The sequence below is a fragment of the Oncorhynchus tshawytscha genome, linkage group LG11, assembly GCF_018296145.1.
Source record: "Oncorhynchus tshawytscha isolate Ot180627B linkage group LG11, Otsh_v2.0, whole genome shotgun sequence".
NCBI lineage: Eukaryota > Metazoa > Chordata > Actinopteri > Salmoniformes > Salmonidae > Oncorhynchus > Oncorhynchus tshawytscha.
Window position 1 is genome coordinate 5,701,740 of NC_056439.1, and position 27,186 is coordinate 5,728,925.

At 44.4% G+C, this 27,186-nt stretch overlaps 2 protein-coding genes across 3 annotated transcripts in view; both read left to right on the forward strand.

Moving 5' to 3' along the window:
• The window catches only part of LOC112232358 (zinc finger protein 473 homolog), a 282,634-nt gene extending 258,025 nt beyond the window's left edge, over positions 1 to 24,609 (forward strand). For both annotated transcript variants that reach the window (XM_042330465.1, XM_042330464.1), the window contains exons 6-7: positions 21,425 to 21,546; positions 23,116 to 24,609. In XM_042330465.1, coding sequence (XP_042186399.1) covers positions 21,425 to 21,546; positions 23,116 to 24,126 — 1,133 coding nt within the window. In that variant the 3' untranslated portion in view covers positions 24,127 to 24,609. The remainder of the gene's footprint in view (positions 1 to 21,424; positions 21,547 to 23,115) is intronic.
• On the forward strand, positions 13,775 to 16,632 carry LOC112232464. Its single transcript, XM_042330545.1, has 3 exons — positions 13,775 to 14,261; positions 14,788 to 14,918; positions 15,094 to 16,632. The coding sequence occupies exons 1-3, from the start codon at positions 14,003 to 14,005 to the stop codon at positions 16,225 to 16,227; spliced, it is 1,524 nt and encodes a 507-aa protein (XP_042186479.1). The 5' UTR covers positions 13,775 to 14,002; the 3' UTR covers positions 16,228 to 16,632.
• Positions 24,610 to 27,186: the final 2,577 nt, after the last annotated feature.

Genomic DNA, 27,186 nt, shown 5'->3' on the forward strand with positions numbered 1-27,186 from the left:
AGCTTCCTCTGTACCACTACGATACGCATGTTCCAGTTTAGCGTCGCTGAGCCGGAGGTCTCAAAATAGACCCCGAGAATCCTCAGGGCCCCCTCACAGAGAGAGAACCCCCCTCCCTGGGCACATCCGTTCTACCGCGCCATCTTCCGAAAAACTTGACGGAAGACTTTGCATGGTTCAGAACCGCTCCCGACGCTCGGGTGAAATCCCCAAAGATGGCAAGGGACCTTGTCAGGCACGAGTCCTTGCACAGCAGCAAGGAAGTGTCGTCGGCGTACTGCGTCATCTTAACACGCAGCCCACCACTTCCAGGGATCAACAAGCCTTCCACCCCTGTGTCTGCCCTAATGGCAGCCCCCAGAGGCTCCATGTACAGAACGAAGAGGAGAGCCGAGAGTGGGCACCCCTGCCTGACCCCAGACGAGAGGTAAAAAACGTCACCCAAGTGACTATTTACACTAACTCGGCACCCCGCTCCGACATATAATGTACGAATCCATCCTATGAACTTCTCCCCAAATCCTAATCAACCTAACACTCTGAATAAGGCTTTCGCCTGATCTAGCACTGCTACCATTAAAGGCAGTCCTCTATCTTCAACCCAAGCGATGGAGTCCCTGATTAACTGTAGGTTCCATCTAATAGAGCGGCCCCCTACCCCGCACGTCTGATCCTCATGGACGATGTAGGGAAGGGCTGTGCGCAACCGGTCTGCTAAAACCTTTGCAAGTAGCTTGTAATCTACACACAGTATGGTCAACGGCCGCCAGTTGCCAAGGTCTGTTACTTCCCCCTTCTTATATAAAAGTGACAGCACACCAACAGCCATTGATCCCCCCGGGACCTCCGTCTCAAGGATGGCCTTCAAGACTTCGAGGACCACTGGTCCAAGTATACCCCAAAACTTGAGATAAAACTCAGCCGGCAGCCCATCCATCCCAGGCACCTTCCCTTTTCCCATCCTCCTAAGAGCGCTCTCAACCTCTTCGAGTGAGATCTGGGCCTCCATCACTTCTCTAATGTCCTCCGGCATCCGCCTGGACAAGTGTTCTAAAAACACATTTCCCTGCTCTACATCTATTTCCCTTTCCTTAAATAAACCTTGGAAATGATCAGTTGTCACCCTGACCATATCCTCTGGTTCTCTAACTATACTACTATTTTCTTCCCTAACGCCATGCATTACCTTCCTACTCTGTCTGGCGCTAACCGACTTATAAAACATAGCAGAACAAGTCTCATTGTGTTCTAGAAAGCCACTATGCGCACGCTCCAGGAAAGCTCGAGCCTTCCGCTCCTACAACTCTCTGAGCTGCGCCTTTAGGGTTGCGGATCTCTCCCAGTCAAACGACCCGCCGAGGTTGCCTGCCTAGTACTCGAGTTCAATTAACCTTTGGATACGATCCACCTCCCTCCTCTCCTCCCTTTTTTTCCTCTTGCAATACCCTATTATAAAAGCCCTAATCCTCACCTTAACTAATTCCCACAACTCTAACACCCCCTCGCACATGGGCCGGAGTACTTCAAGCCTCCAAAAGAAACCAAAAAACCTGTCAACAAAAGCCTGCTCCTCCAGCACATCCCGATCTAACTTCCAGTACCCCCTACCAAAGAGGCAGACTGGCGACCCCACCTGCAGGAGCACCCCGTCGTGATCCGAAAAGAAAACAGGCAACAGCCGCCCAGACAACTTACCCAAAGACCTGGGTACAAAAATATAGTCGAGCCTCCGCGCAACCCCCCTGGAGTTGCGCCATGTAGGACCAGCCATTTTCGGAGTAGTGTGCAGGCCACCATCAACCAGACCATGGCAAGCCATTAGCCCGGTGATGGCGCCTGCACTGCTATCCCCCCCTATTCCTAAATCTGTATTAAAATCCCCCCGATCACTAATTTCCTATTTGTGACACACAGGGGCGCCAGACAGTCCACCATCTCCCTCCTGTCTGCCACCACCTGTGGCCCATACACCACCACTAATCTAAATGTACAATCCCTTATCGTGACATCCACCCCCATAACCCTCCCCTGCATCACCACAAAAGAACCCTCCACTTTTACCTCCCTGTGCCCACACAAAATCCCTACCCCTGATGAGTGCACCCCCCCCAATACCCCAAACCGACTCCCCCTTGTCCCACTCTCTCTTAAACCTACTAACATCCCCTCCATCCCTCAGGTAAACCTCCTGTAAAAAACAACAATCAAACCCCACACCCTCCAAATAACTAAAAACCGCCCTCCTCTTAACAAAATACCTTAAACCCCTTACATTTAAACTAACAAAAGTAAAATTAGACCCCATGAAAGAATAAAATAAAAACATGTAATACACTCAAATTCTAAACCCAGACAGAAAAAAAAAAAACAGGAGACTCACCCGATGCTCCCCTGCTCCATATCTACCGGTGATAACACCATCCGTACTCCCGACGTCTCTTCCTCCATCTCGCCAACCCAGGATGCAGGAATAGTGTTTGGCTCCGGGGTGCCCTGCACCTTGGGTCTACTCCCACACTCCTCCCCCTCCCCAGCGCTGCAGCTGGTTTGGAAAAAAATAGGGGAGGCTGACAAAAAGTCCCCAAACAAAAAACTCCCCACCTCCTCCTGTACCCAGTCCTGGGTCTTGTTAGGTGTGTCCCCACCCAACAGAAGTTGAGGGCCTGGGGAAACCAGCAGCAACCCAGAGGTTTCTCCCACCCCCATCGCTCTCTTGGCCATCCCCTCTCTCTCACTGTCGGCCAATCGCACCCTCCTCTTCACTCTCTTCTTTGGTGATGGCGGCAGTGGAGAGATACCACCCTCCCCCCCGCCAGCTCCTCCACCATACCCCTCATCTCTTCCACCAGGGCACTTTCACCCCACTCCACTTGCTCTTCCACCGTCTCCTTCTCCACCACCCCTCCCTCGCTTTCTTCTCTCTCATGCTCCTCCACTCGGTTGCCTTCTTCCGCCGCTTTTCCTGGTTCTCCTACCCCCGTGCCTTCTGTTTCCTTCTCTCTTCCATCCGCCGCTTCTTGCTCCTCCTCCTTCCTTGCGGCCTTCCCCTCTGGACCTGTACTCTGGTCATGAGGCGTGCTTCCTTCCCCTCCTCTTCTTCCCCCATCCCCCGCTCCTGCTCACCCCCCCAGCCGCAGACGCGTATGACCTCTGACAAGCCGAGCACCCCCGCCACAGGTGTGCTGACGAGCCACACCCGTGGCACGCCTTAGGCTTGTCACAATCCTTCGCCTCGTGCTCCCCAGATCCACAAAATCTGCATTTTCTTGTGCTGCACGAGGCGAAGATGTGGCCGTAGGCCATACAGCGCCTGCAAAATGGGGGCTGACGTGCATAAAACAACGTCCCCCTGTCAGCCCCTAGGGAGAACATAGCAGGAGGATGGAGGTAGCCACCATGTCCCTTTGGGTCCTCCCTGAGGAGGGCCTGGAAGCCTCTCCTCCCATTCCAAAACCCAAGGGAGTCTTTGAGGTGCCTTGCTGAGGAGATGTTATCCATGTATCTCCCCAGAAAGGCCCTCACCTCTTCGTCCTTAACGTATGGGTTGTAAATGTTGACAGTTACAACCCTAAAGTTGTTCCTCGCCAGGCTTGTTATTTCATAGTGGCTCATCGGCCTCTCACTGCTCTTGCCCTTCTCAGGATATCATCATGTTTCTCCTCTGTATTTAGTGCCACGTCGTATGCTCCCTCCAACGAGTTGCCTTGGAAGCAAAACACGTCCTTCACCGTCAGCTTTAGAATCCCCATCAAGATTGTCCTTCCAAAGGTTTCCCGTCCTAAAGGCTCCAACTCCTTTTCCTTCCAAGCAAACCGAATCGTGTTGGCCAGCCCAATCCCAGGGACCGACCGTGTTGGTGGATTTTGCACCATCTCCGCAAGGAGAATGGCGCACCCGGCTCACGTTCTCTTCCAAAACCAGGAAAAAATAAAATCCAAAGTGACTGAGCCTATCTGGTGCAAACTAACACAGAGACAGGAACAATCACCCACGAAACACTCAAAGAATATGGCTGCCTAAATATGGTTCCCAATCAGAGACAACGATAAACACCTGCCTCTGATTGAGAACCACTTCAGGCAACCATAGACTTTTCTAGAAAACCCCACTATACCACAATCCCAATACCTACAAAAAAAACAAGACTAAACACACCACATAATAAACCCATGTCACACCCTGGCCTGACCAAAATAATACAGAAAACACAAAATACTAAGACCAGGGCGTGACATGATCAAATCGGTTAATGAGAAATTATGTTATCTTTTTATTTGCTTAAAAATGTGACTTTGTTTCCTTGAATTCCTTGGCTTCCTTCGAACTTATCGTCACATATTGTCCTTCGAAACATATTGTCACAACAATGAGCCAGATATTTCACCGGATGTATAAATGTGAAGCATCCATTTGGTGTTGCCACTCACGACCAAATATGGTGATGAGAGGAAGCCCAGTGGTCGGCAGTGAGAGAAAATGGAGCGAGATTGATTTTGGCCGACATTCTGTTCATTTTCTCATCAATTAAACATTTGATCTCAATACAGTTTTCTGCTTTCAAAACTATAATCTGTTAGGAACAGAGTGGACTAAGTTTGGCAGACTTTACCCTTTGCCAAAACACAATACCCCATAATGACAAAACCAAAAAAGGTTTTTTAGAAATGTTTGCTCATTTACAACCTCAAGTCTTCTTGGGGATGACGCTACAAGCGCTTGGCACACCTGTATTTGGGGAGTTTCTCCCATTCTTCTCTGCAGATCCTCTCAAGCTCTGTCAGGTTGGATGGGGAGCGTCGCTGCACAGCTATTTTCTGGTCTTTCCAGAGATGTTTGATCGGGTTCATGTCCGGGCTCTGGCTGGTCCACTCAAGCACATTCAGTGACTTGTCCCGAAGCCACTCCTGCGTTGTCTTGGCTGTGTGCTTGGGTCCTTGTATGGTTGGAAGGTGAACCTTGGCCGCAGTCTGAGGTCCTGAGCGCTCTGGAACAGGTTTTCATCAAGGATGAAATGGTCAGAGTCCTTTAGGTGCCTGTTGGCAAACTCCAAGCGGGCTGTCATGTGTGTTTTACTGAGGAGTCGCTTCCATCTTGTCACTCTACCATAAAGGCCTGATTGGTGGAGTGCTGTAGAGATGGTTGTACTTCTGGAAGGTTCTCCCATCTCCACAGAGGAACGCTGGAGTTCTATCAGAGAAACCATCAGGTTCTTTGTCACCTCCCTTACCAAGGCCCTTCTCCCCCGATTGCTCAGTTTGGCCGAGACAGACAGTTCTAGGGAGAGTCTTGGTGATCCATACTTCTTCCATTTAAGAATGATGGAAACCACTGTGTTCTTGGGGACTTTCAATGCTGCAGAAATGTTATGGTACCTTTCCCAGATCTGTGCCTCGACACAATCCTGTCTAGGAGCTCTACGGACAATTCGGTATTTCAGCCACACCCGTTGCGGACAGGTGTATAAAATCGAGCACACAGCCATGCAATCTCTATAGACAAACATTGGCAGTAGGATGGCCTTACTGAAGAGCTCAATGACTTTCAACGTGGCACCGTCATAGGATGCCACCTTTTATCACATTTCTGCCCTGCTAGAGCTGCCCCGGTCAACTGTAAGTGTTGTTATTGTGAAGTGGAAACCTCTAGGAGCAAGAACGGCTCAGATGCGAATTGGTAGGCCACACAGGCTCACAGAACGGGACCGCCGAGTCCAGCTCACAGAACGGGACCACTGAGTAAAAATCATTGGCTGTCCTGGGTTGTAACACTCGCTACCGAGTTCCAAACTGCCTCTGGAATCAACGTCAGCACAAGAACTGTTCTTCGGGAGCTCCATGAAATGTGTTTTCATGGCCGAGCAGCCGCACGCAAGCCTAAGATCACCATGCGCAATGCCAGGCATTGGCCTGGTAAAGCTCGCTGCCTTTGGACTCTGGAGCAGTGGAATTGCGTTCTCTGGAGTGATGAATCATGCTTCACCATCTGGCAGTCCGACGGACTAATCTGGGTTTGGCGGATGCCAGGAGAATGTTGCCTGCCCGAATACATAGTGCCAAATGTAAAGTTGAATCTGCCATCAGCATGACGCGACAAGAACCAGGATTCTGCTGTAATGGCCCATCCATGACAAGGACCAAATAGTTGTGCGTTCCGAGATGCCGTTCTGCGCCGGTATTTTCCTGTTTGTGGCCCACCTGTTAGCTTGCACAATTCTTGCCATTCTCCTTCGACCTCTCTCATCAACAAGCTATTTTTGGCTACAGGACTGGATGTTTTTTTGTTTGTCGCACTATTCTCGGTAAACCCTAGACACTGTCATGCTGTGTAAGCTCAAGAGGCCGGCCGTTTCTGAGATACTGGAAGCGGCACGCTTGGCACCAACGATCATACCACGCTCAAAGTCGCTTAGGTCACTAATTTTGCCCATACTAACATTCAATCAAATAGTAACTGAATACCTCAATGCCTGTCTGCCTGCTTTATATAGCAAGCCATGGCCACGTGACTCACTGTCTGTAGAAGCAAACCATTCTTGCGAACCGATTATTGTACCAAATAAACTGGCCACTTAGTGTTTTTAGTACTAGCTTATTGCTTGCCATCCATTCTAAAACTGACTGCAGCTCTTTGTTAAGTGTAGTAGGGATTTCACTTGCTGTGGTAGGTGATGTATACTAATGTTGAATCATCAGCATAGATAGACACAGGCTTTACTCAATGCTAGTGGTAGATAATTTGTAAAAATAGAAAAAAGTATGGGGCAAGACGGCTACCTTGAGGTATGCCAAGCTCTACCTGGTTTAAGTTTAGAGAGGCTTCCATTGTCTGTGTTCTGTTAGATAGGTAACTCTCAATCAACGATATCGCATAGGATGTAAAGCCATAACACATTTTTTCACCAGCACACTATGATCGATAAAGTCCAAAGCTGCACTGAATTCTAACAAAAAAGCTCCCACAATCTTTTTCACTGTATTTTTTTTTCAATTTCTTTCAGCCAATCATCAGTCATTTGTGTTAGTGCCGTACCTGTTACGTGCCCTTCCCTATAAGCGTGCTGAAAGTCAGATGTCAAATTGTTTACTGTACATAGCATTGTATCTGGTGAAACACAATTTCTTCCAGAAGTTCACTAACGGTCAGTAGTAGGCTGATTGGTCAGCTGTTTGAACCAGTAAAGGGTGTTTTGCTCTTCTTGGGTAACGGTATGACTTTTGCTTCCCTCCAGGCATGATGGCATACACTTTCCTGTAGGCTTAGATTGAAGACATGGCAAATAGGAGTGGCAATATAGTCAGTCCGCTACCATCCTCAATAATTTTCTATCCAAGTTGTCAGTGCTAAATTGTTTGTCATTATAGATAGATAACACTACCTATTGTGAGTGTGAAAGCGGGGAAAAGGGAATTAAAAGTTACAATGCTTGTCTTTCATAATTTGGTCAGTTATGCATGGGTATGAAGGTTCAGAGTTTGTTGTTGTCATGCCTAAATTTGCTAACCTTGCCAATGAAAAAGTAATTAAAGTAGTTGGCAATATCGGAGAGTTTTGTGATGAATGAGCCATCTGATTCAATGAAGGATGGAGCCGAGTTCGCCTTTTTGCCCAAAATCTAATTTAAGGTGCTCCAAAGCGTTTTACTATCATCCTTTATATAATTTATCTTCGTTTCATAGTACAGTTTCTTCTTTTTGTTTAGTTTAGATACATGATTTCTCAATTTACAGCACGTTTGACAATCGGCTGTGCAGCCAGACTTATTTGCCATTCTTTTTGCCTTGTCCCTCTCAACCATACAATTGTTTTATTCCTCATCAATCCACAGGGAATTAGACATTTTTACAGTCCGTTTCTTAATGGATGCATGTTTATTAGTAACTGGAAAAAGCTATTTCATAAATGTTTCTCCTCATTTACACACAACAGACCAGCAAATATTATTTACATCTTCAAAATAGGACTCCCTACTCAACCTCATGTATGATCTCTCATACACAATTTTAGGCCCAGCCTTTGGAACTTTGGTTTCTGATCACTTTATCCGATGGGTGTGGATACTTCTTTAGAGCAGATTTCTGCAGCATTAGTGAAGATGTGATCAACACACGTGGATGATTTATTTCCTGTGCTGTTTGTATGTAGGTTGAATGATTACCTGAACTAGATTGCAAGCACGGGTTACATTTGGAAGATTTTTGTTGAGTGGACAGCTTGATGACAACCAGTCAATATTTAGGTCACTCAGAAAATATACCTCTCTGTTAATATCACATACACCATTGAGCATGTCACACATTATCTAGATACTTACTGTTAGCACTCGGTGGTCTACAGCAACTTCTCTTTGTGCCTCTGTAGCTTTCTCCCTCATCATTATTCACAATTCATATTCATAATTATCCATAATCATGGTAGCATTTATATTAATGTAGCAGTGTTCAGAAACATATTCTATTCTTAATTACAATAAAAGTTACTTCAAAATGACACAGTATTCATTATTTGCCATTTGTTTATATCGCTTCATAGGAAACATTTGATCTCAAATCCAAAATGCTAGAATAGGCTATAGAGCCAAATTAAAAGCTTCACTGTCCAAATAAATAATTAAGGCAGTGTACATAACCATGTCACTGCGTTTAGTCTACAGTCCTTGGCCTCAAGCTGTTTGCAGTAAATGGCCTATAATCTACCTTCAGGTCTAGTGATGATTGAGATGAAATATTAAACATGAACTAAAGTCCACTTGTACTTGATATTCCAGACTGACTGGTCTTTACAAACTGGGTCAGAGTGTGCGACCTGTTTACTTCTGTTTAGGAGGGTGGTAAACAACAAATCAAAGTTTATTGGTCATGTACACAGTTTAGCAGATGTTATAGCAGGTGCAGTGAAATGCTTATATTACTAGCTCCTGACAATGCTGTAAAATGTCAAACAGGTACACAAACAATCAATAACTGCGGTTAAGGGTGAAAGGCCACTGGTTTGAATCCCAGCGATGACTAGGTGTAAAATCTGCCCTTGAGTAAGGCACTTAACCTTAACTGCTCCTGTAAGTCGCTTGGGATAAGAGCGTCTGCTAAATGACAAAAATGTAAATGTAAATGTAATAAACATTTTAGAACTGTAAGAACAACAGTAATTCAAGAAATGTCAGCATGAATCCAATTTACAACCCAAACAAACATATTAACATACTCCTCATTAACGCTTTGTTAACTTGAATTTGAAACAGGCTTGTAAATACCTGTTTTTAGAGAGACAGTATACCTAGGCTAGATAAACCTAGGTTAGAATGTGCATCTGATGTGCATTCAAATGTCATAAAAAAATCATCATTGCAGAGCTCTCCCTGTCCTCTGCTGTGCCCTGATTGTATTACTACTGATGATATTTGGAAATGTGCATGTACACCCTGGCCCATCTACTGTTGCTATCCCCAATTCTGACTTATGCTCTGATATCTGCTTCACTGATTTCTACTCTTGTAAAAGCCTGGGTTTTCTGCACGTTAACACTAGAAGCGTATTACCTAAAATTGATCAATTGAAAGTGTGGGTTCACAGCTCCAATCCAGATGTGTTGGTCATTACTGAGACGTGGTTAAGAAAGAGTGTTTTGAACACGAATGTTAACCTTTCTGGTTATAACCTTTTTCGGTAAGACAGATCTTCCAAAGGTGGTGGAGTGGCAATCTTTACCAAGGAACACTTTCAGTGCTCGGTTGTCTCCAGCAAGTCGGTCCCCAAACAATTTGATTTGCTGGTTTTAAGCATTAAACTTTCAAATAGCTCTTTGTTGACTGTCGCTGGGTGTTACCATTCACCATCAGCACCGGCCTGTACTCTGCCTGCCCTAAACTCTTTCCTGGCCCCTTACACTAAGTCTGAATTTGTCCTACTAGGTGACCTAAACTGGGACATGCTTAAACAACCTTACCAAGTCCTAAAGCAATGGGATTACCTAAATCTTTCTCAGATTATTACCAATCCCACAAGGTATCTCCAAACACCCAGAAAATGCTACTCTCCTTGATGTTATCCTCACAAATAATCCTCTTTGGTATCAGTCTGGTGTTTTCTGTAATGACCTTAGTGATCACTGTTTTACAGCCTGTGTTTGTAATGGCTGCTCAATGAAACAACCTGTCCTGATTTTTCAGAGACACTTGCTAAATAACTTTAATGAGCAAGCCTTCCTTCATGACCTTGCCTCTGTAAATTGGTTTAGAATCAGCTTGATCCCCTCTGTCGAAGACACTTGGACCTTATTTTTTGATAATTTCAGTGGTATTGTGAACAAACACGCCCCCCATAAAGAAAATGAGAATTAAAACCAGGTTCAGCCCCTGGTTTGATAGTGATCTGGCAGAGTTACTCTACCTCAAGAATTCCATTTGGCGAAAGGCTTGGCTATTACGCATTCCTGCGTCTGTCTCCCGAATCTCTTCATACCAACGTAACAAGGATGCCACCATTGCCTTTGATTCTAAGCAATATTGTGCTGCTATTTGTATTGACTTGGCCAAAGCTTTTGATACGGTAGACTATTCCATTCTTGTGGGCCGGCTAACGAGTATACAGTGCCTTGCGAAAGTATTCGGCCCCCTTGAATTTTGCGACCTTTTGCCACATTTCAGGCTTCAAACATAAAGATATAAAACTGTATTTTTTTGTGAAGAATCAACAACAAGTGGGACACAATCATGAAGTGGAACGACATTTATTGGATATTTCAAACTTTTTTAACAAACCAAAAACTGAAAAATTGGGCGTGCAAAAATTATTCAGCCCCTTTACTTTCAGTGCAGCAAACTCTCTCCAGAAGTTCAGTGAGGATCTCTGAATGATCCAATGTTGACCTAAATGACTAATGATGATAAATACAATCCACCTGTGTGTAATCAAGTCTCCGTATAAATGCACCTGCACTGTGATAGTCTCAGAGGTCCGTTAAAAGCGCAGAGAGCATCATGAAGAACAAGGAACACACCAGGCAGGTCCGAGATACTGTTGTGAATAAGTTTAAAGCCGGATTTGGATACAAAAAGATTTCCCAAGCTTTAAACATCCCAAGGAGCACTGTGCAAGCGATAATATTGAAATGGAAGGAGTATCAGACCACTGCAAATCTACCAAGACCTGGCCATCCCTCTAAACTTTCAGCTCATACAAGGAGAAGATTGATCAGAGATGCAGCCAAGAGGCCCATGATCACTCTGGATGAACTGCAGAGATCTACAGCTGAGGTGGGAGACTCTGTCCATAGGACAACAATCAGTCGTATATTGCACAAATCTGGCCTTTATGGAAGAGTGGCAAGAAGAAAGCCATTTCTTAAAGATATCCATAAAAAGTGTCATTTAAAGTTTGCCACAAGCCACCTGGGAGACACACCAAACATGTGGAAGAAGGTGCTCTGGTCAGATGAAACCAAAATTTAACTTTTTGGCAACAATGCAAAACGTTATGTTTGGCATAAAAGCAACACAGCTCATCACCCTGAACACACCATCCCCACTGTCAAACATGGTGGTGGCAGCATCATGGTTTGGGCCTGCTTTTCTTCAGCAGGGACAGGGAAGATGGTTAAAATTGATGGGAAGATGGATGGAGCCAAATACAGGGCCTGAGACTGGGACGGAGATTTGTCTTCCAGCAAGACAATGATCCAAAACATAAAGCAAAATCTACAATGGAATGGTTCAAAAATAAACATATCCAGGTGTTAGAATGGCCAAGTCAAAGTCCAGAGCTGAATCCAATCGAGAATCTGTGGAAAGAACTGAAAACTGCTGTTCATAAATGCTCTCCATCCAACCTCACTGAGCTCGAGCTGTTTTGCAAGGAGGAATGGGAAAAAATTTCAGTCTCTCGATGTGCAAAACTGATAGAGACATACCCCAAGCGACTTACAGCTGTAATCGCAGCAAAAGGTGGCGCTACAAAGTATTAACTTAAGGGGGCTGAATAATTTTGCACGCCCAATTTTTCAGTTTTTGATTTGTTAAAAAAGTTTGAAATATCCAATAAATGTCGTTCCACTTCATGATTGTGTCCCACTTGTTGTTGATTCTTCACAAAAAAATACAGTTTTATATCTTTATGTTTGAAGCCTGAAATGTGGCAAAAGGTCGCAAAGTTCAAGGGGGCCGAATACTTTCGCAAGGCACTGTAGGTGTCTCTGAAGGGGTCTTTGGCCTGGTTTGCTAACTTATCTCTCTCAAAGAGTGCAGTGTATAAAGTCAGAACATCTGCTGACTCAGCCACTGCCTGTCTCCAAGGGAGTACCCCAAGGCTTGATCCTAGGCCCCACGCTCTTCCCAATTTACATCAACAACGTAGCTCAGGCAGTAGGAAGCTCTCATTTATTGATATGCAAATGATTCTGTCTTAAACTCAGCTGACCCTTCCCCGGATTTTGTGTTAATCACTCTACAACAAAGATTTCTTCATGTACTACAATCTTTCTCTGCCCTTAACCTTGTTCTGAACACCTCCAAAACAAAGGTCATGTGGTTTGGTAAGAAGAATGCCCTCTCCCCACTGGTGTGATTACTACCTCTCAGGGTTTAGAGCTTGAGGTAGTCACCTCATACAAGTACTTGGGAGTATGGCTAGATGGTACACTGTCCTTCTCTCAGCACATATCAAAGCTGCAGGCTAAGGTTACATCTCTAATTGGTTTACTCTATCGTAATTGCTCCTCTTTCACCCCAGGTGCCAAACTAACACTGATTCAGATGACCATCCTACCTATGCTAGATTACGGAGACGTAATTTATAGATTGGCAGGTAAGGGTGCTCTTGAGCGGCTAGATGTTCTTTACCATTCGACCATCAGATTTGCCACCAATGTTCCGTATAGGACACATCACTGTACTCTATACTCCTCTGTAAACTGACCATCTCTTTATACTCGTCGTAAGACCCACTTGTTGATGCTTATTTGTAAAACCATCTTAGGCCTCACTCCCCCTTATCTGAGATACCTACTGCAGCCCTCATCCTCCACAAACAATGCCCGTTCTTCCAATCACATTCTGTTAAAGGTCTCCAAAGCACACACATCTCTGGGTCACTCGTCTTTTCAGTTCACTGCAGCTAGCAACTGGAATGAGCTGCAAAAAACACTCAAACTGGACAGTTTTATCTCCATCTCTTCATTCAATGACTAAATCACGGACACTCTTACTGACAGTTGTGGCTGCTTCTTGTGGCTGCTTTGTGTGATGTATTGTTGTCTCTAACTTCTTGCCCTTTGTGCTGTTGTGCCCAATAATGTTTGTACCATGTTTTGTGCTGCTGCCATGTTGTGTTGCTACCATGCTGTGTTGTCATGTGTTGCTGCCATGCTATGTTGTTGTCTTAGGTCTCTCTTTATGTAGTGTTGTGGTGTCACTTGTCATGATGTGTTTTGGCCTATATTTTTATTTCTAATCCCAGCCCCCATCCCCGCAGGAGATCTTTTGGTTGGCCATTATTGCAAATAATAATTTGTGCTTAACTGACATGTCTAGTTCAATAAAGGTTCAATACAAAAAATAAAGGACAGTTGAATATTTACCTTAATGAGGTGATGTAGATGGAATAAAATAATTATATTGTATTCTATTCTACTATGTTCTTGCTAACACACTGTTCTTTATAAACAAATCTGATCTGAGCTTGAAAGAGACTTGAATTGGAGACTTGACTTGTAACGTAATAATCAGTACCGTTTTTCAAAAAACAGTGCGCATACCCTACATTTAGCCACACCTTTTGCGCTATGACGCCGGCATTAATATCCGTTCTCTTCAGTGTAAACGGAAGTGAACAGTGACCAGGAAAATGTCCACGTTAGCGGTTTATTGTCGTTTATTATCACCATGGAATTCAAAATATGACTAATTTAACTTCCCAGCATTACATATTCAACACATGTAGTCTTTAATTCGCTTTAGAGAAAATACTTCTTCGATATACATTATCTAGGTAACGCTAGCTAGCTGCTAACAATGGCTAACTGTATGGTTTTTCACACTCAAATAGCCTCCATCATGGAGGTTCTAGCGAATGCAGCCGTGGCCGATATCTGTAAACTCGTAGACGACGACTATGCAGTGTTTCGTTTGGAAATAACTCAAAGCCAGAAAGAAAATAGGGCATTGCGGAGGAAACTACAGCTACTGGAACTGAAGACCGCACGAGAGCGCGTCCTCGTCAGTCGTCCCAGTAGTGTCAAGATCCTCGACCGATACAGAGCAATCGCAAGAGGTACATCAGTGGAGGCTGCTGACTCATAATACTGGCTGGAATGGAGCAAATGGAATGACATCAAACACATTGATTCACATCATTCTACTAATTATGTTCCAGCCATTACCATGAGCCCGTCCTCCCCAATTAAGGAGCCTCCAACCTCCCGTGGTGTTCATATATAGCTTAGCACAGTAGCATCGTTTCCCTCTGCACGTGTTCAGATGTGTTACCCAGAATTTGGTCTTGGTCACTTTTTGGATAGTGTGCAATAATTCCCCTGATTACTTAACTATCTTGCAAAGACAATATATCATATTCTAACCAGATTATTGATTACTGCATGTCCTATTATTTCCTCAATGAAAACAATGTGATGCATGGAACACAATATATCGATCAATAAATAGTATACCCAGAAGTTATGCGAACTGTTATCTTTCATCCTTGCCAATTCTAGATCAAAACTGCCAATAGTGTACAACATAGTGGTAAGCATTGACAGTAAGTAACCTAATCACCTGTCCCCCAATCACTCTCTAAGGTGAAGGAAATCTCACTGGAGGCTACAGGAGCTTTGTGAAGCCAGCGGGACACAATACATGGAGAGATGACCAACCAATCACAGTTGATGAGGGGAGTGGAACCTCAACCCAGCATGTTATCATGATAGAGGTTAGTGTTATAGTGTTGCGTTAAACATTTGAGTTACTTTGTAAATCAAATATGGCCCTTTTATTTCGGAAAGGATCCCCTCAGCTATGTACATCCTCATTTATCTGCCATAGAGGAGTTTGTGAGACTTCTCTATGACATTGTTATCCAATAGCCTCCTCTCATCTTGTGTCAGTCTGCAGAGGCTGCAGGTCCTGGGGTCAAGCTGGATAAGTCTGAAGACGAGGAAGACCCACGGCACAGCAGAGACATTCAGACTGGAGGGGCTGGAGCGCCCCCTGTAGCCATGGAGGACCCCACCCCAGCGCAGCCCAGGACCCGACACAGCATCACGGAGGTCAGTGGAACGCTGAACACCGTCCTCAAGTCAGAGACCGACACAGAGACTGTAACTGTAACACAAAGGATTTTACACACAGGATCTGACCATAGGTCAGACCCGGAGCGACTGGGGCTGGGGGGACTGGGGTGTCCTCCTGCTCCAAGCTCAGAATATTTACTTTACGGTAACCCGAGCCAGAGGACGGTTCATTCCAATCCCGATTCAGGTGATGTGTTAATTGCTGGCGATGATCCGTGTTGTTCTTACACTACAGAGATGGACCCTGGCAACATGCCCTTGGGTTTAGAGAGACAGACTGATCTGTCTAGAGGGGACTGGAAGCGGTACAGTAGTAGTGTGTACTCTGAAGGATGCCTTGATAAGAAAGGGGAGGGTCTGGTCGGAGATGAAGTGACTGTGAAAGTGGAGGGCGACGTTCCTCCCACATGGAATGCAGATAGTCACCTAGGCGAAGGACATTCACAGGGCATAGATTTCTTAGATTACAGGGAAAGGTTAGTGTCCACGTCGATGGGCCCTTCCGATTCACACGGGTGTATGCTTTTCGATCAGTTATTGAACTCAAATGACAGGACTAGAGCCCAGGCTCGGGGAGGGGGAGAAACATCAGGCAATGTTAAAGAGAAACGGTTCCTCTGCATGTTCTGCAACAAAGGCTTCAGCTGCGCCCAGAAGGTGGAGATCCACCAGAGGGTCCACACAGGAGAGAAACCATACAGCTGCCCCCAGTGTCACATGCGCTTCGCCCAATCTGGCAGCCTGAAGAGGCACCAGAAGGTCCACACAGGGGAGAAACCCTTCAGCTGCTCCCAGTGTGATAAGAGGTTCTCCCGCCAGCACCTGCTGAAGACGCATCTGAAAGTCCACACAGGAGAGAGGCCGTTCGCCTGTACACACTGTGGGAAGAGGTTTTCAGAGAGGCGCTACCTCAAGATACACCAGAAGAAAAACCATTCCACTCTATAGCTTCTGACTTGTTGATCACCTGCATTAAAAACAAACATTGATTGCCATTGTTGTCAAGAGAAAAGATCCACAGATGCATTTGGAATAACAAGAGTAACAGATTTCAGTGTTGAATATTCAACACTACGTAAAGGTAGACGAAGCAAGATTATGTAGATCCGGGTTCCCCAACTGGCGGGTGAGTTTTCTGAGCAATTAAAACTAATACATTCGTATATGTTTTTTATTGTTGGACATAAAACACCAGCAAATTAAGTATTCCCACGCCTAATGGAAAGATATATGTGATCATATACAAATTTAAGCAAGATTTGAAATTCTTACAGTGGGGCAAAAAAGTATTTAGTCAGCCACCAATTGTGCAAGTTCTCCCACTTAAAAAGATGAGAGTCCTGTAATTTTCATCATAGGTACACTTCAACTATGACAGACAAAATGAGAAAAAAAAATCCAGAAAATCACATTGTAGGATTTTATATGAATTTATTTGCAAATTATGGTGGAAAATAAGTATTTGGTCAATAACAAAAGTTTATCTCAATTACTTATATACTTTTTAAGTGGGAGAACTTGCACAATTGGTGGCTGACTAAATACTTTTTTACCCCACTGTATATCTTCGTCAAATATATCTGTTTGAGCTTCTTGCGGTCAATTTGCAGTCTACAAATTATAATTATGTTCCGGCTCCTTGACCATCTGCAAAAAATAAATCGGCCCATGGCTGAATCTAGTTGATGATCCCTGACTTAGATGCACAAAGTGAACAGCAGTAGTGGGTCAATTTCCGCAACAACGAAGAGTGTTGAAGCACGAGGCTAAACAAGGAACAATGTGAGTAACAGATTTCAGTGTTGAATATTCCTGGGTAGAATATTGCATCCAGACATTGTGTGATATATAAGGCATATATAAGCCTAACAAGTCTGTTTCAGATTGTTTGTACTGTACATTTGATGTTAAAAATGCATTTCTTCCATTCAACTACCAACAAAAATTCCCCAAGACTATTTTTATGAGAAAAGAAATGCAGTTTATCCAGTAAATACAGATGTGTATCTGAGACGTGTATGTGTGATTTTCATATGGCCTATTTAAAGTGTTTTTTATTTAATAAACACAAAATGGGACTTTTCATTCGAAGACTTTCATTGAGACTCTTTAGTATACATCCCATCTGATCTCATCCTGTTCTGCATAAACACGACGTTATAACCAATATACTCTATACACTTACTAAATATACCTACACATACCCACCACAGGAGGCTGCTGAGAGGAGCATGGCAAATGGAATGACACTTACTAAATATACCTACACATACCCACCACTGGAGGCTGCTGAGAGGAGCATGGCAAATGGAATGACACTTACTAAATATACCTACACACCCACCACAGGAGGCTGCTGAGAGGAGCATGGCAAATGGAATGACACTTACTAAATATACCTACACACCCACCACAGGAGGCTGCTGAGAGGAGCATGGCAAATGGAATGATGTCAAACACCTGGAAACCATGTGTTTGATACCATTCCACCTATTCCGCTCCAGTCATTAACACAAGCCCGTCCTCCCTAATTAAGGTGCTACCAACCTCCTGTGATACCCACACGCTAACAAACACCTCCTGTACATATCAGAATAGTTTTGTCAGGTTTGTCTGATGACTTTTGACTTATCATAGCTGACTTGTTTTAACCCACAACGTCATATTTATGTCCACCATGATGGGTTTAACAACAATGAAGTCATTCTCTAACTACAGTATGGGACTCAAATGGAGTGGGGATGGGTAAACATTCCATGTTGAAAGTGTGTTTGTTATCTGTGTGTGTGTACCTGAGGGAGTGTATGTCTGTGTAATCTTTATCACCTGTCTCTTCCAGGAGGTGGAGGGTCCAGAGGTGCTGCTGGTGAAGGAGGAGGGTCTGGGGAACCCTGAGGGGACCATGGTCATGGAGGACAACCAGACTACACCTCCTCCTGAACCCGCAGAGGAACCAGCTGAGCAGCACAGAGCCACACACAGTCTCACTGAGGTGACCCCACTGTCTGTATGGTGTTAAATCAGTGGCGTATCCACAAAGCCACTCAGAGTGCTGATCTAGGATCAGTTTAGCCTTTTAGAGCATAATGAATAAGATTTATATAGAAGGATCCTGGATCAGCAATCCTACTCTGAAACTCTTTGTGGATACGGGCCCAGGTTTTAATAAATTTGTCTTAAGTGTGGGACCATGCCTTTGAACTGTCAAACTATTAAACAGTTTGTGTCGGGAATTCTACACATAGGATACTCAAAGTCAATCTTAAATTAATCATTGTTTATTACCAGCATGCTGAAGAGGTCACAGTCAAACTTAGATGCATAAGGTATCAGTCTGAAGTGAGCCCTACCGGGGCAGTCCCGTAAGCTCTCTTATATATTTACACAGGCAAGTTATATTTGATGATTTAGCTCATTCATTATTCATAATTAATTCATCATTAATGTTTGGTTCATGCTTGTGACAGACCAATACCTCATGAGGCATCTTCTCTACAAGCTGAGACATTGAAACTGAGAGAGCCTTTCAAATCAAATCAAATTTTATTGGTCACATACACATGGTTAGCAGATGTTAATGCGAGTGTAGCGAAAGGCTTGTGCTTCTAGTTCCGGCCATGCAGTAATATCTAACAAGTAATCTAACCTAACAATTTCACAACAACTACCTTATACACACAAGTGTAAAGGAATGAATAAGAATATGTACCGGTACATATAAATATATGGATGAGCGATGGCCGAACGGCATAGGCAAGATGCAGTAAATGGTATAGAGTACAGTATATACATATGAGATAAGTAATGTAGGGTATGTAAACATTAAATAAAGTGGCATTGTTTAAAGTGGCTAGTGATATATTTATTACATAAATGTTTCATTATTAAAGTGGCTAGAGATTTGAATCAGTATGTTGGCAGCAGCCACTCAATGTTAGTGATGGCTGTTTAACAGTCTGATGGCCTTGAGATAGAAGATGTTTTTCAGTCTCTCGGTCCCCGCTTTTGACGCACCTGTACTGACCTCGCCTTCTGGATGAACAGGCAGTGGCTCGGGTGGTTGTTGGCCTTCCTGTGACATCGGGTGGTGTAGGCAGGTAGTTTGCCCCCGGTGATGCGTTGTGCAGACCTCACTACCCTCTGCAGAGCCTTGCGGTTGTGGTCGCAGCAGTTTCCGTACCAGGCGGTGATACAGCCCTACAGGATGCTCTCGATTGTGCACCTGTAGAAGTTTGAGTGTTTTTGGTAACAAGCCAAATTTCTTCAGCCTCCTGAGGTTAAAGAGGCGCTGCTGCGCCTTCTTCACCACGCTGTCTGTCTGTGTGGGGGGACCATTTCAGTTTGTCCGTGATGTATACGACAAGGAACTTTCCACCTTCTCCACTACTGTCCCGTCGATGTGGATAGGGGGCTGCTCCCTCTGCTGTTTCCTGAAGTCCACGATCATCTCCTTGTTTTGTTGACATTGAGTGTGAGGTTATTTTCCTGACACCACACTCCGAGGGCCCTCACCTCCTCCCTGTAGGCCGTCTCGTCGTTGTTGGTAATCAAGCCTACCACTGTAGTGTTGTCTGCAAACTTGATGATTGAGTTGGAGGCGTGCATGGTCACGCAGTCAATGGTGAACAGGGACTACAGGAGAGGGCTGAAAACGCACCCTTGTGGGGCCCCAGTGTTGAGGATCAGCGGGGTGGAGATGTTGTTACCTACCCTCACCACCTGGGGGCGGCCCATCAGGAAGTCCAGGACCCAGTTGCACAGTGCGGGGTCGAGACCCAGGGTCTCGAGCTTAATGACAAGTATGGAGGGTATTATGGTGTTAAATGCCGAGCTGTAGTCGATGAACAGCATTCTCACATAGGTATTCCTCTTGTCCAGATGGGTTAGGGCAGTGTGATTGCGATTGCGTCGTCTGTGGACCTATTGGGGCGGTAAGCAAATTGGAGTGGGTCTAGGGTGTCAGGTAGGGTGGTGATATGGTCCTTGACTAGTCTCTCAAAGCACTTCATGATGACGGAAGTGAGTGCTACGGGGCGATAGTCATTTAGCTCAGTTACCTTAGCTTTCTTGGGAACAGGAACAATGGTGGCCCTCTTGAAGCACGTGGGAACAGCAGACTGGGATAAGGATTGATTGAATATGTCCGTAAACACACCAGCCAGCTGGTCTGTGCATGCTCTGAGGACGCGACTGGGGATGCCGTCTGGGCCGGCAGCCTTGCGAGAGTTAACACGTTTAAATGTTTTACTCACGTTGGATGCAGTGAAGGAGAGCCCGCAGGTTTTTGTAGCGGGCCGTGTCAGTGGCACTGTATTGTCCTGAAAGCGAGCAAATAAGTTGTTTAGTTTGTCTGGGAGCAAGACATTGTGGTCTGCGACGGGGCTGGTTTTCCTTTTGTAGTCCGTGATTGACTGTAGACCCTGCCACATACCTTTCGGGTCTGAGCCGTTGAATTGCAACTCTACTTTGTCTCTATACTGACACTTAGCTTGTTTGATTACCTTGCGGAGGCAATAGCTACACTGTTTGTATTCGGTCATGTTTCCGGTCACCTTGCCCTTTCTTTCTCAAAACAAAGTTCTGGGCATACTGCCAAATTGCAGATACTGATAGTGAGGATTGGTTCAATCAGTCACTTGAATGAACACAGAAATTGATTAAAGCACAAATATACAATTTGTCATCATAAGTGTCAAGTAATCAAATCAACTAACATGTTTGCATAGTACTCATCGCAATCCCTCATTGCCCAATCAGAAGATGCTCCATAGCGGGGTGCTCATCAGATTGCTTGATCCAACATCCTCTCACTCTGTACCTCTTACAGTCAGTAGACATGAAGGATGGGAAGCCTGATCTGCTGCTAGTCAAAGAGGAGACAATAGAAGACGAACCAGAGAGCATTGACCTGCTGAGTGGACTAAAGATGGGGGAGCAAGGTAAGGGAGAAGTACATACAGTAATAGATATTCAATCGGAATAGTGATGCACCTGTCTATTTTTTTCCTCTTCATTCATAACTGCAATTTATGTTTACATACAAAACCACACATTATAATGAATGAACTTGACCAGGTAAAAAAATCGACATACGTGGAGTTCTCTGCCGTGTTTGTAAAGTCTATTTTGTAACCTCTTCCTGCAGATGGTTGGCTGGAGGCTAACAGAGGAGACTGGGAGGCCATCTTAGATTCCCAGACCGGTGCAGTCAAGCGCCCAGGGGACAATATCACTAAGCAGGCCAGGACCAGAGGCAACATAGTGGAGGTCAGTGGATGGGACAGCGTCCTCAATTCTGGGCTGGGGAACAACACTGTTAACCACAACCAGAAACAGACAGTGGAACACAAAACAACAACCGATCTTAGACTCCATGAAAACAGACTGGCTATGACCAGGACGAGGCATAGATTTGGTCTGCAGGGACAGGGAGGTGCCTGTATGCGGCGGGAGAGAACAGATACAGACTCGGCTAGCGATGCTCCGTCCTGCTCCTATAGTTGTGGTTCAGAAAGACTGATGGCGCCTCAGGTTAACCACCTAACAGATGCTGCCTTCAGCCTGCCTTCTATAGGATCTATGAACTGGAACATGGACCCTGCGACAACACAGACACTCCCTGGCCTTCGTCCACACCACACCCTCCTTATGTTAAACCAAACCTCAGACAATGCCAGTGCCTCAACACTAAATGGCTACACAAGTCCATTGACAAATGATGCTATCAGTAGAGCCGGTGGCAAAGAGAAGCGCTTCCCCTGTTCATTCTGTGGGAAAGCCTTCAGTTTTCCCAAACAAGTGGAAATCCACCAGAGGATGCACACGGGGGAGAAACCATTCGGCTGCCAACTGTGTGAGAAGAGGTTCTCCCATCAGCACCACCTGAAGAGGCACCAGAGGGTCCACACAGGGGAGAAACCTTTCAGCTGCCCCCAGTGTGAGAAGAGGTTCTCCCACCAGCACCAGCTGAAGATGCACCTGAAGGTCCACACGGGAGAAAGGCCGTTCGCCTGTATGCATTGCGGGAAGAGTTTCTCAGAGAGGAGCTACCTCAGAATACACCAGCAGAAAATGCACACGGCCCATGTATAGAGTATTGTGACATGTAATGTAGTACTAGCTAGTTTCTTTGTAGTTAATTCTGTTGGTTTTCAATGAAGTAGGGAACCAGATGAGGTTAACTGAAGAAAGAATGAGTATGATGAGGCAGAGTAGATTATATGGTGATGGTTGGTGTTTGTAAAAATGCTTCACTGATGAAGAGTGACACATTTTCTCCCTTTAGGTTATACTGGTGTTTTATAGTGAGATCATGATGGTGCCTTAATTCATATTTATGTCACATGAAGTAGGGAAGCTGTGTCTTATGTAATGTTGAACCTTTTCCAATGTATTCTAAAAAATATATTTTTTAAGCAAGGGTACCAGATTTACAGAAAAGGTCAAGTGTTACCATAGTGAGAAAAGTTATTATATTTGTCACATATTGTTTTGTGCAATAAAAGTACTGTACTTCATGTTATGTGAGTGTATGACCATTTTGTGAAATGAAATCCAAAATTGACACTGTGCTGACTGACTTGGTTAATTGTGTATCAGAGCAGGGACTGCGTTTCCCTTATTTCAGTCGAACCAAAACATTATACTTAATTCTTGAATCAACACATGGAATCGTTTTATAATAAACTCCAATGGCTCCATATTGTTAGGTACTTGATTCACAGTGTTAGAGATGGGCTTGACTGTGGTTAACATTTTATAATGTCATGTTTCTGTGTACAGCAGAGTTTCTTAAATAAACTTTTATATGCTCTTCTGTACAATTTGTGTTTACAGTCTGCAGTCCATGAGGACCTGCTGATTTCAGGTGTTGCAGGCAGGAGAGACTGGACCTCTGAAGTGGCTGGTCACAAACCCTGGCCCCGGACCCTGGATCAGGAGCCATCACTCTTCCTTCTAGAGTCGGAACCAGGACCGAACCGTGAGGGACAGAGACTCCACCACCACACAGAACACAACCAGTGGACAGGTGGACTGAACAACCTCAGTCCTGGTGGTCATCAGAGAGACAGAGGCTCCAGTCAGGGATCCAGTCTGCAGCCCAGACCCTTCTCTTCACAGTCTCAGTGCAGGGATGAAGCCGGGCCTGGGGCTGATAGAGATAGACCCTCCTGTTCCTATGATACAAACACCACAGTATCCATGATGAACAGAGCAGGTCACCCTGGGCTTCAGCCTTCACAGAGTGTAGTGGGAGACCCCCCTCGTGGTAGTCTATCAGCAAGTCTGTCTTCTCCTTCAGAGTCTCGTCTAATGCCTGGTGACTGGGTTCATAGGACGTCTGGGTCTACCCTTCCTCAGTTACCTCAGGTTTACCACACAAATACAGACAGGGTCAGGATGGGCGTTCACCACAAGAGGTACCTAGCCTATAACACAGCACACAATCCTAACAACACCCAAACAATGGCTAGAGGTCAAGGAGGGAGCTCAAAGACTAACGACCTGAGTGTGGTGGCTCCTGCTTCTACCTCCTCGGGGTCACAACGTGGGAAGCGATGCATTAGGACAGACGCCGACAAGCCATATGCCTGCCCCACGTGTGGGAAGCGCTTCTCTGAGGCGAACTATGTGAAGCAACACCAGACTGTTCACACCAAGGAGAGGCCCTTCAAGTGTAAGCTGTGTTACAAGAGCTTCTCCTTCCTGAGTAACCTTATCAGGCATAGGGGAGTCCACAATGGGGAGGAACCCTTCAGCTGTACCCAGTGTCACATGCACTTCGCCCATGCTGGCAACCTGAAGAGGCACCAGAGGGTCCACACAGGGGAGAAATCCTCCAGCTGACCCCATTGTGAGAAGAGATTCTCCAGCCAGCAACAGCTGAAGATGCACCTGATGGTCCACACGGGAGAGAGGCCTTTCGCCTGTACGCACTGCAGGAAGAGGTTCTCAGAAAGGAGCTACCTCAGGATACACCAATAGAAAACCATTCCACTCTATAACATAGAAAGTAGCCATACCACTCAAACCCTGCATTAAAGACAAACATGAATTGTAAATTTTGTCAGCAGATGCATTTGGAGTTAACGAGAGTAACCATGTTGAATATTCCTGGTGCAAATATTGTATCCAGACATTGTGATATATAAGCCTAAAATGTCTGTTCATATTGTTTTTGCACTGTGTATGCTATATGATGTTCACAAATACCATTCAACTACTTAATTTCTGTCCCAAGACACTTTTATTGAGAAAATTAATGTAGTTTATCATATAGATTTGTAGTTGAGACAGGTGTGTTTAATAAACATGAAATGTGACACTTCATTCTAAGACTTTCATTGACTAGTATACATCACATCTCATCACACCAGTGGAGGCTCCTCTGCGGCGGAAGGGGAGAAACATCCTCAGTGAATTTCATAGAAATAAAAAGTAAAAATTTAAAAAAGTTTACCTTTTTAGATAAGACTTTACTAAATATATTCATGCCACCAAATCATTGATTAAAATACATTGTTTTGCAATGAAGGTAAACAGTAGCCTCAACAGCACTCAGTAGGGTAGCACTATGGTATAGCCGGAGGACAGCTAGTTTCCGCCCTCCTCTGGGTACTTGACTTCAATGCAAAACCTAGGAGGCTCGCGGTTCTCACCTCCTTCCATAGACTTACACAGTAATTATGACAACTTACGGATGACGTCCTCCAACCTATCAGAGCTCTTGCAGCATGAACTGACATGTTTCCACCCAATCAAAGGATCAGAGAATGAATCTAATACTGAAAGCATAAGCTACAGCTAGCTAGCACGGCAGTGCATAAAATGTGGTGAGTAGTTCACTCAAAGAGCGAGAAAGACAATAGTTTAACAGTTTTGAACAAATTAGTTTTTTCAAAAATTAAGGTGAAGGAAGAGTCATTTCTTTCCGTTTCACTTACTTACAGTTGAAGTTTGAAGTTTACATACACCTTAGCCAAATACATTTGAACTCAGTTTTTCACAATTCCTGACATTTAATCCTAGTAAAAATTCCCTGTCTTAAATCAGTTAGGATCACCACTTTATTTTAAGAATGTGAAATGTCAGAATAACAGTAGAGAGAATTGTTTATTTCAGCTTTTATTTCTTTAATCACATGCCCAATGGGTCAGAAGTTTACATACACTCAATTTAGTATTTGGTAGCGTTGCCATTAAATTGTTTAACTTGGGTCAAACGTTACAGGTAGCCTTCCACAAGCTTCCTAAAATAAGTTGGGTGAATTTTGGCCCATTCTTCCTGACAGAGCTGGTGTAACTGAGTCAGGTTTGTTGGCCTCCTTGCTCACACACCCTTTTTCAGTTCAGCCCACACATTTTCTATAGGATTGAGGTCAGGGCTTTGTGATGGCCACTCCAATAGCTTGACTTTGTTGTCCTTAAGCCATTTTGCCACAACTTTGGATGTGTGCTTGGGGTCATTGTCCATTTGGAAGACCCATTTGCGACCAAGCTTTAACTTCCTGACTGATGTCTTGAGATGTTGCTTCAATATATCCACATAATCTTCCTTTCTCGTGATGCCATTTATTTTGTGAAGTGCACCAGTCCCTCCTGTAGCAAAGCACCCCCACAACATAATGCTGCCACCCCCGTGCTTCACGGTTGGGATGGTGTTCTTAGTCTTGCAAGCCTCTAACGTTTTTCCTCCAATCATAACGATGGTCATTATGGCCAAACAGTTCTATTTATGTTTCATCAGACCAGAGGACATTTCCCCAAAAAGTACAATCTTTGTCCCCATGTGCAGTTGCAAACCGTAGTCTGGCTTTTTATTGTCGGTTTTTGAGTAGTGGCTTCTTCCTTGCTGAGCGGCCTTTCAGGTTATGTCGATATAGGACTCGTTTTTACTGTGGATATAGATACTTTTGTACCTGTTAATTCCAGCATCTTCACAAGGTCCTTTGCTGTTGCTCAAGGATTGATTTGTACTTTTCACACCAAAATACGTTCATCTCTAGGAGACAGAACGCGTCTCCTTCCTGAGCTGTATGACGGCTGTGTGGTCCCATGGTGTTTATACTTGCGTACTATTGTTTGTACAGATGAACATGGTACCTTCAGGCGTTTGGAAATTGCTCCCAAGGATGAACCAGACTTGTGGAGGTCTTGGCTGATTTCTTTTGATTTTCCTATGATGTCAAGCAAAGAGGCACTGTGTTTGAAGGTAGGCCATGAAATACATCCATAGGTACACCTCCAATTGACTCGAATGATGTCAATTAGCATATCAGAAGCTTCTAAACCATGACATAATTTTCTGGAATGTTCCAAGCTGTTTAAAGGCACGTCAACTTAGTGTATGTAAACTTCTGACCCACTGGAATTGTGATACAGTGAATTATAAGTGAAATAATCTGTCTGTAAACAATTGTTGTAAAAATACTTGTGTCATGCACAAAGTATATTTCCTAACTGACTTGCCAAAGCTATAGTGGTTGAAAAACAAGTTTTAATGACTCCAACCTAATTGTATGTAAACTTCCGACTTTAACTGTAGTTAGCAAATGCAGCTAGCTAGTTTAGCTCACTCAAGCCCTGCTCAAACAGAGGGATGCTATGTTAGCTAGCTGGCTATGTCCAACACAACACTGGTACTTCCAAATAAAGGTATTCTTTTGGTTTTACAAATGTATTTAAATCAAATTTTATTTGTCACATACACATGGTTAGCAGATGTTAATGCGAGGGTAGCGAAATGCTTGTGCTTCTAGTTCCGACAATGCAGTAATAACCAACGAGTAATCTAACAATTCCAAAAGTACCACCTTATACACACAAGTGTAAAGGGATAAAGAATATGTACATAAAGATATATGAATGAGTGTGATACAGAACGGCATAGGCAAGATGCAGTAGATGG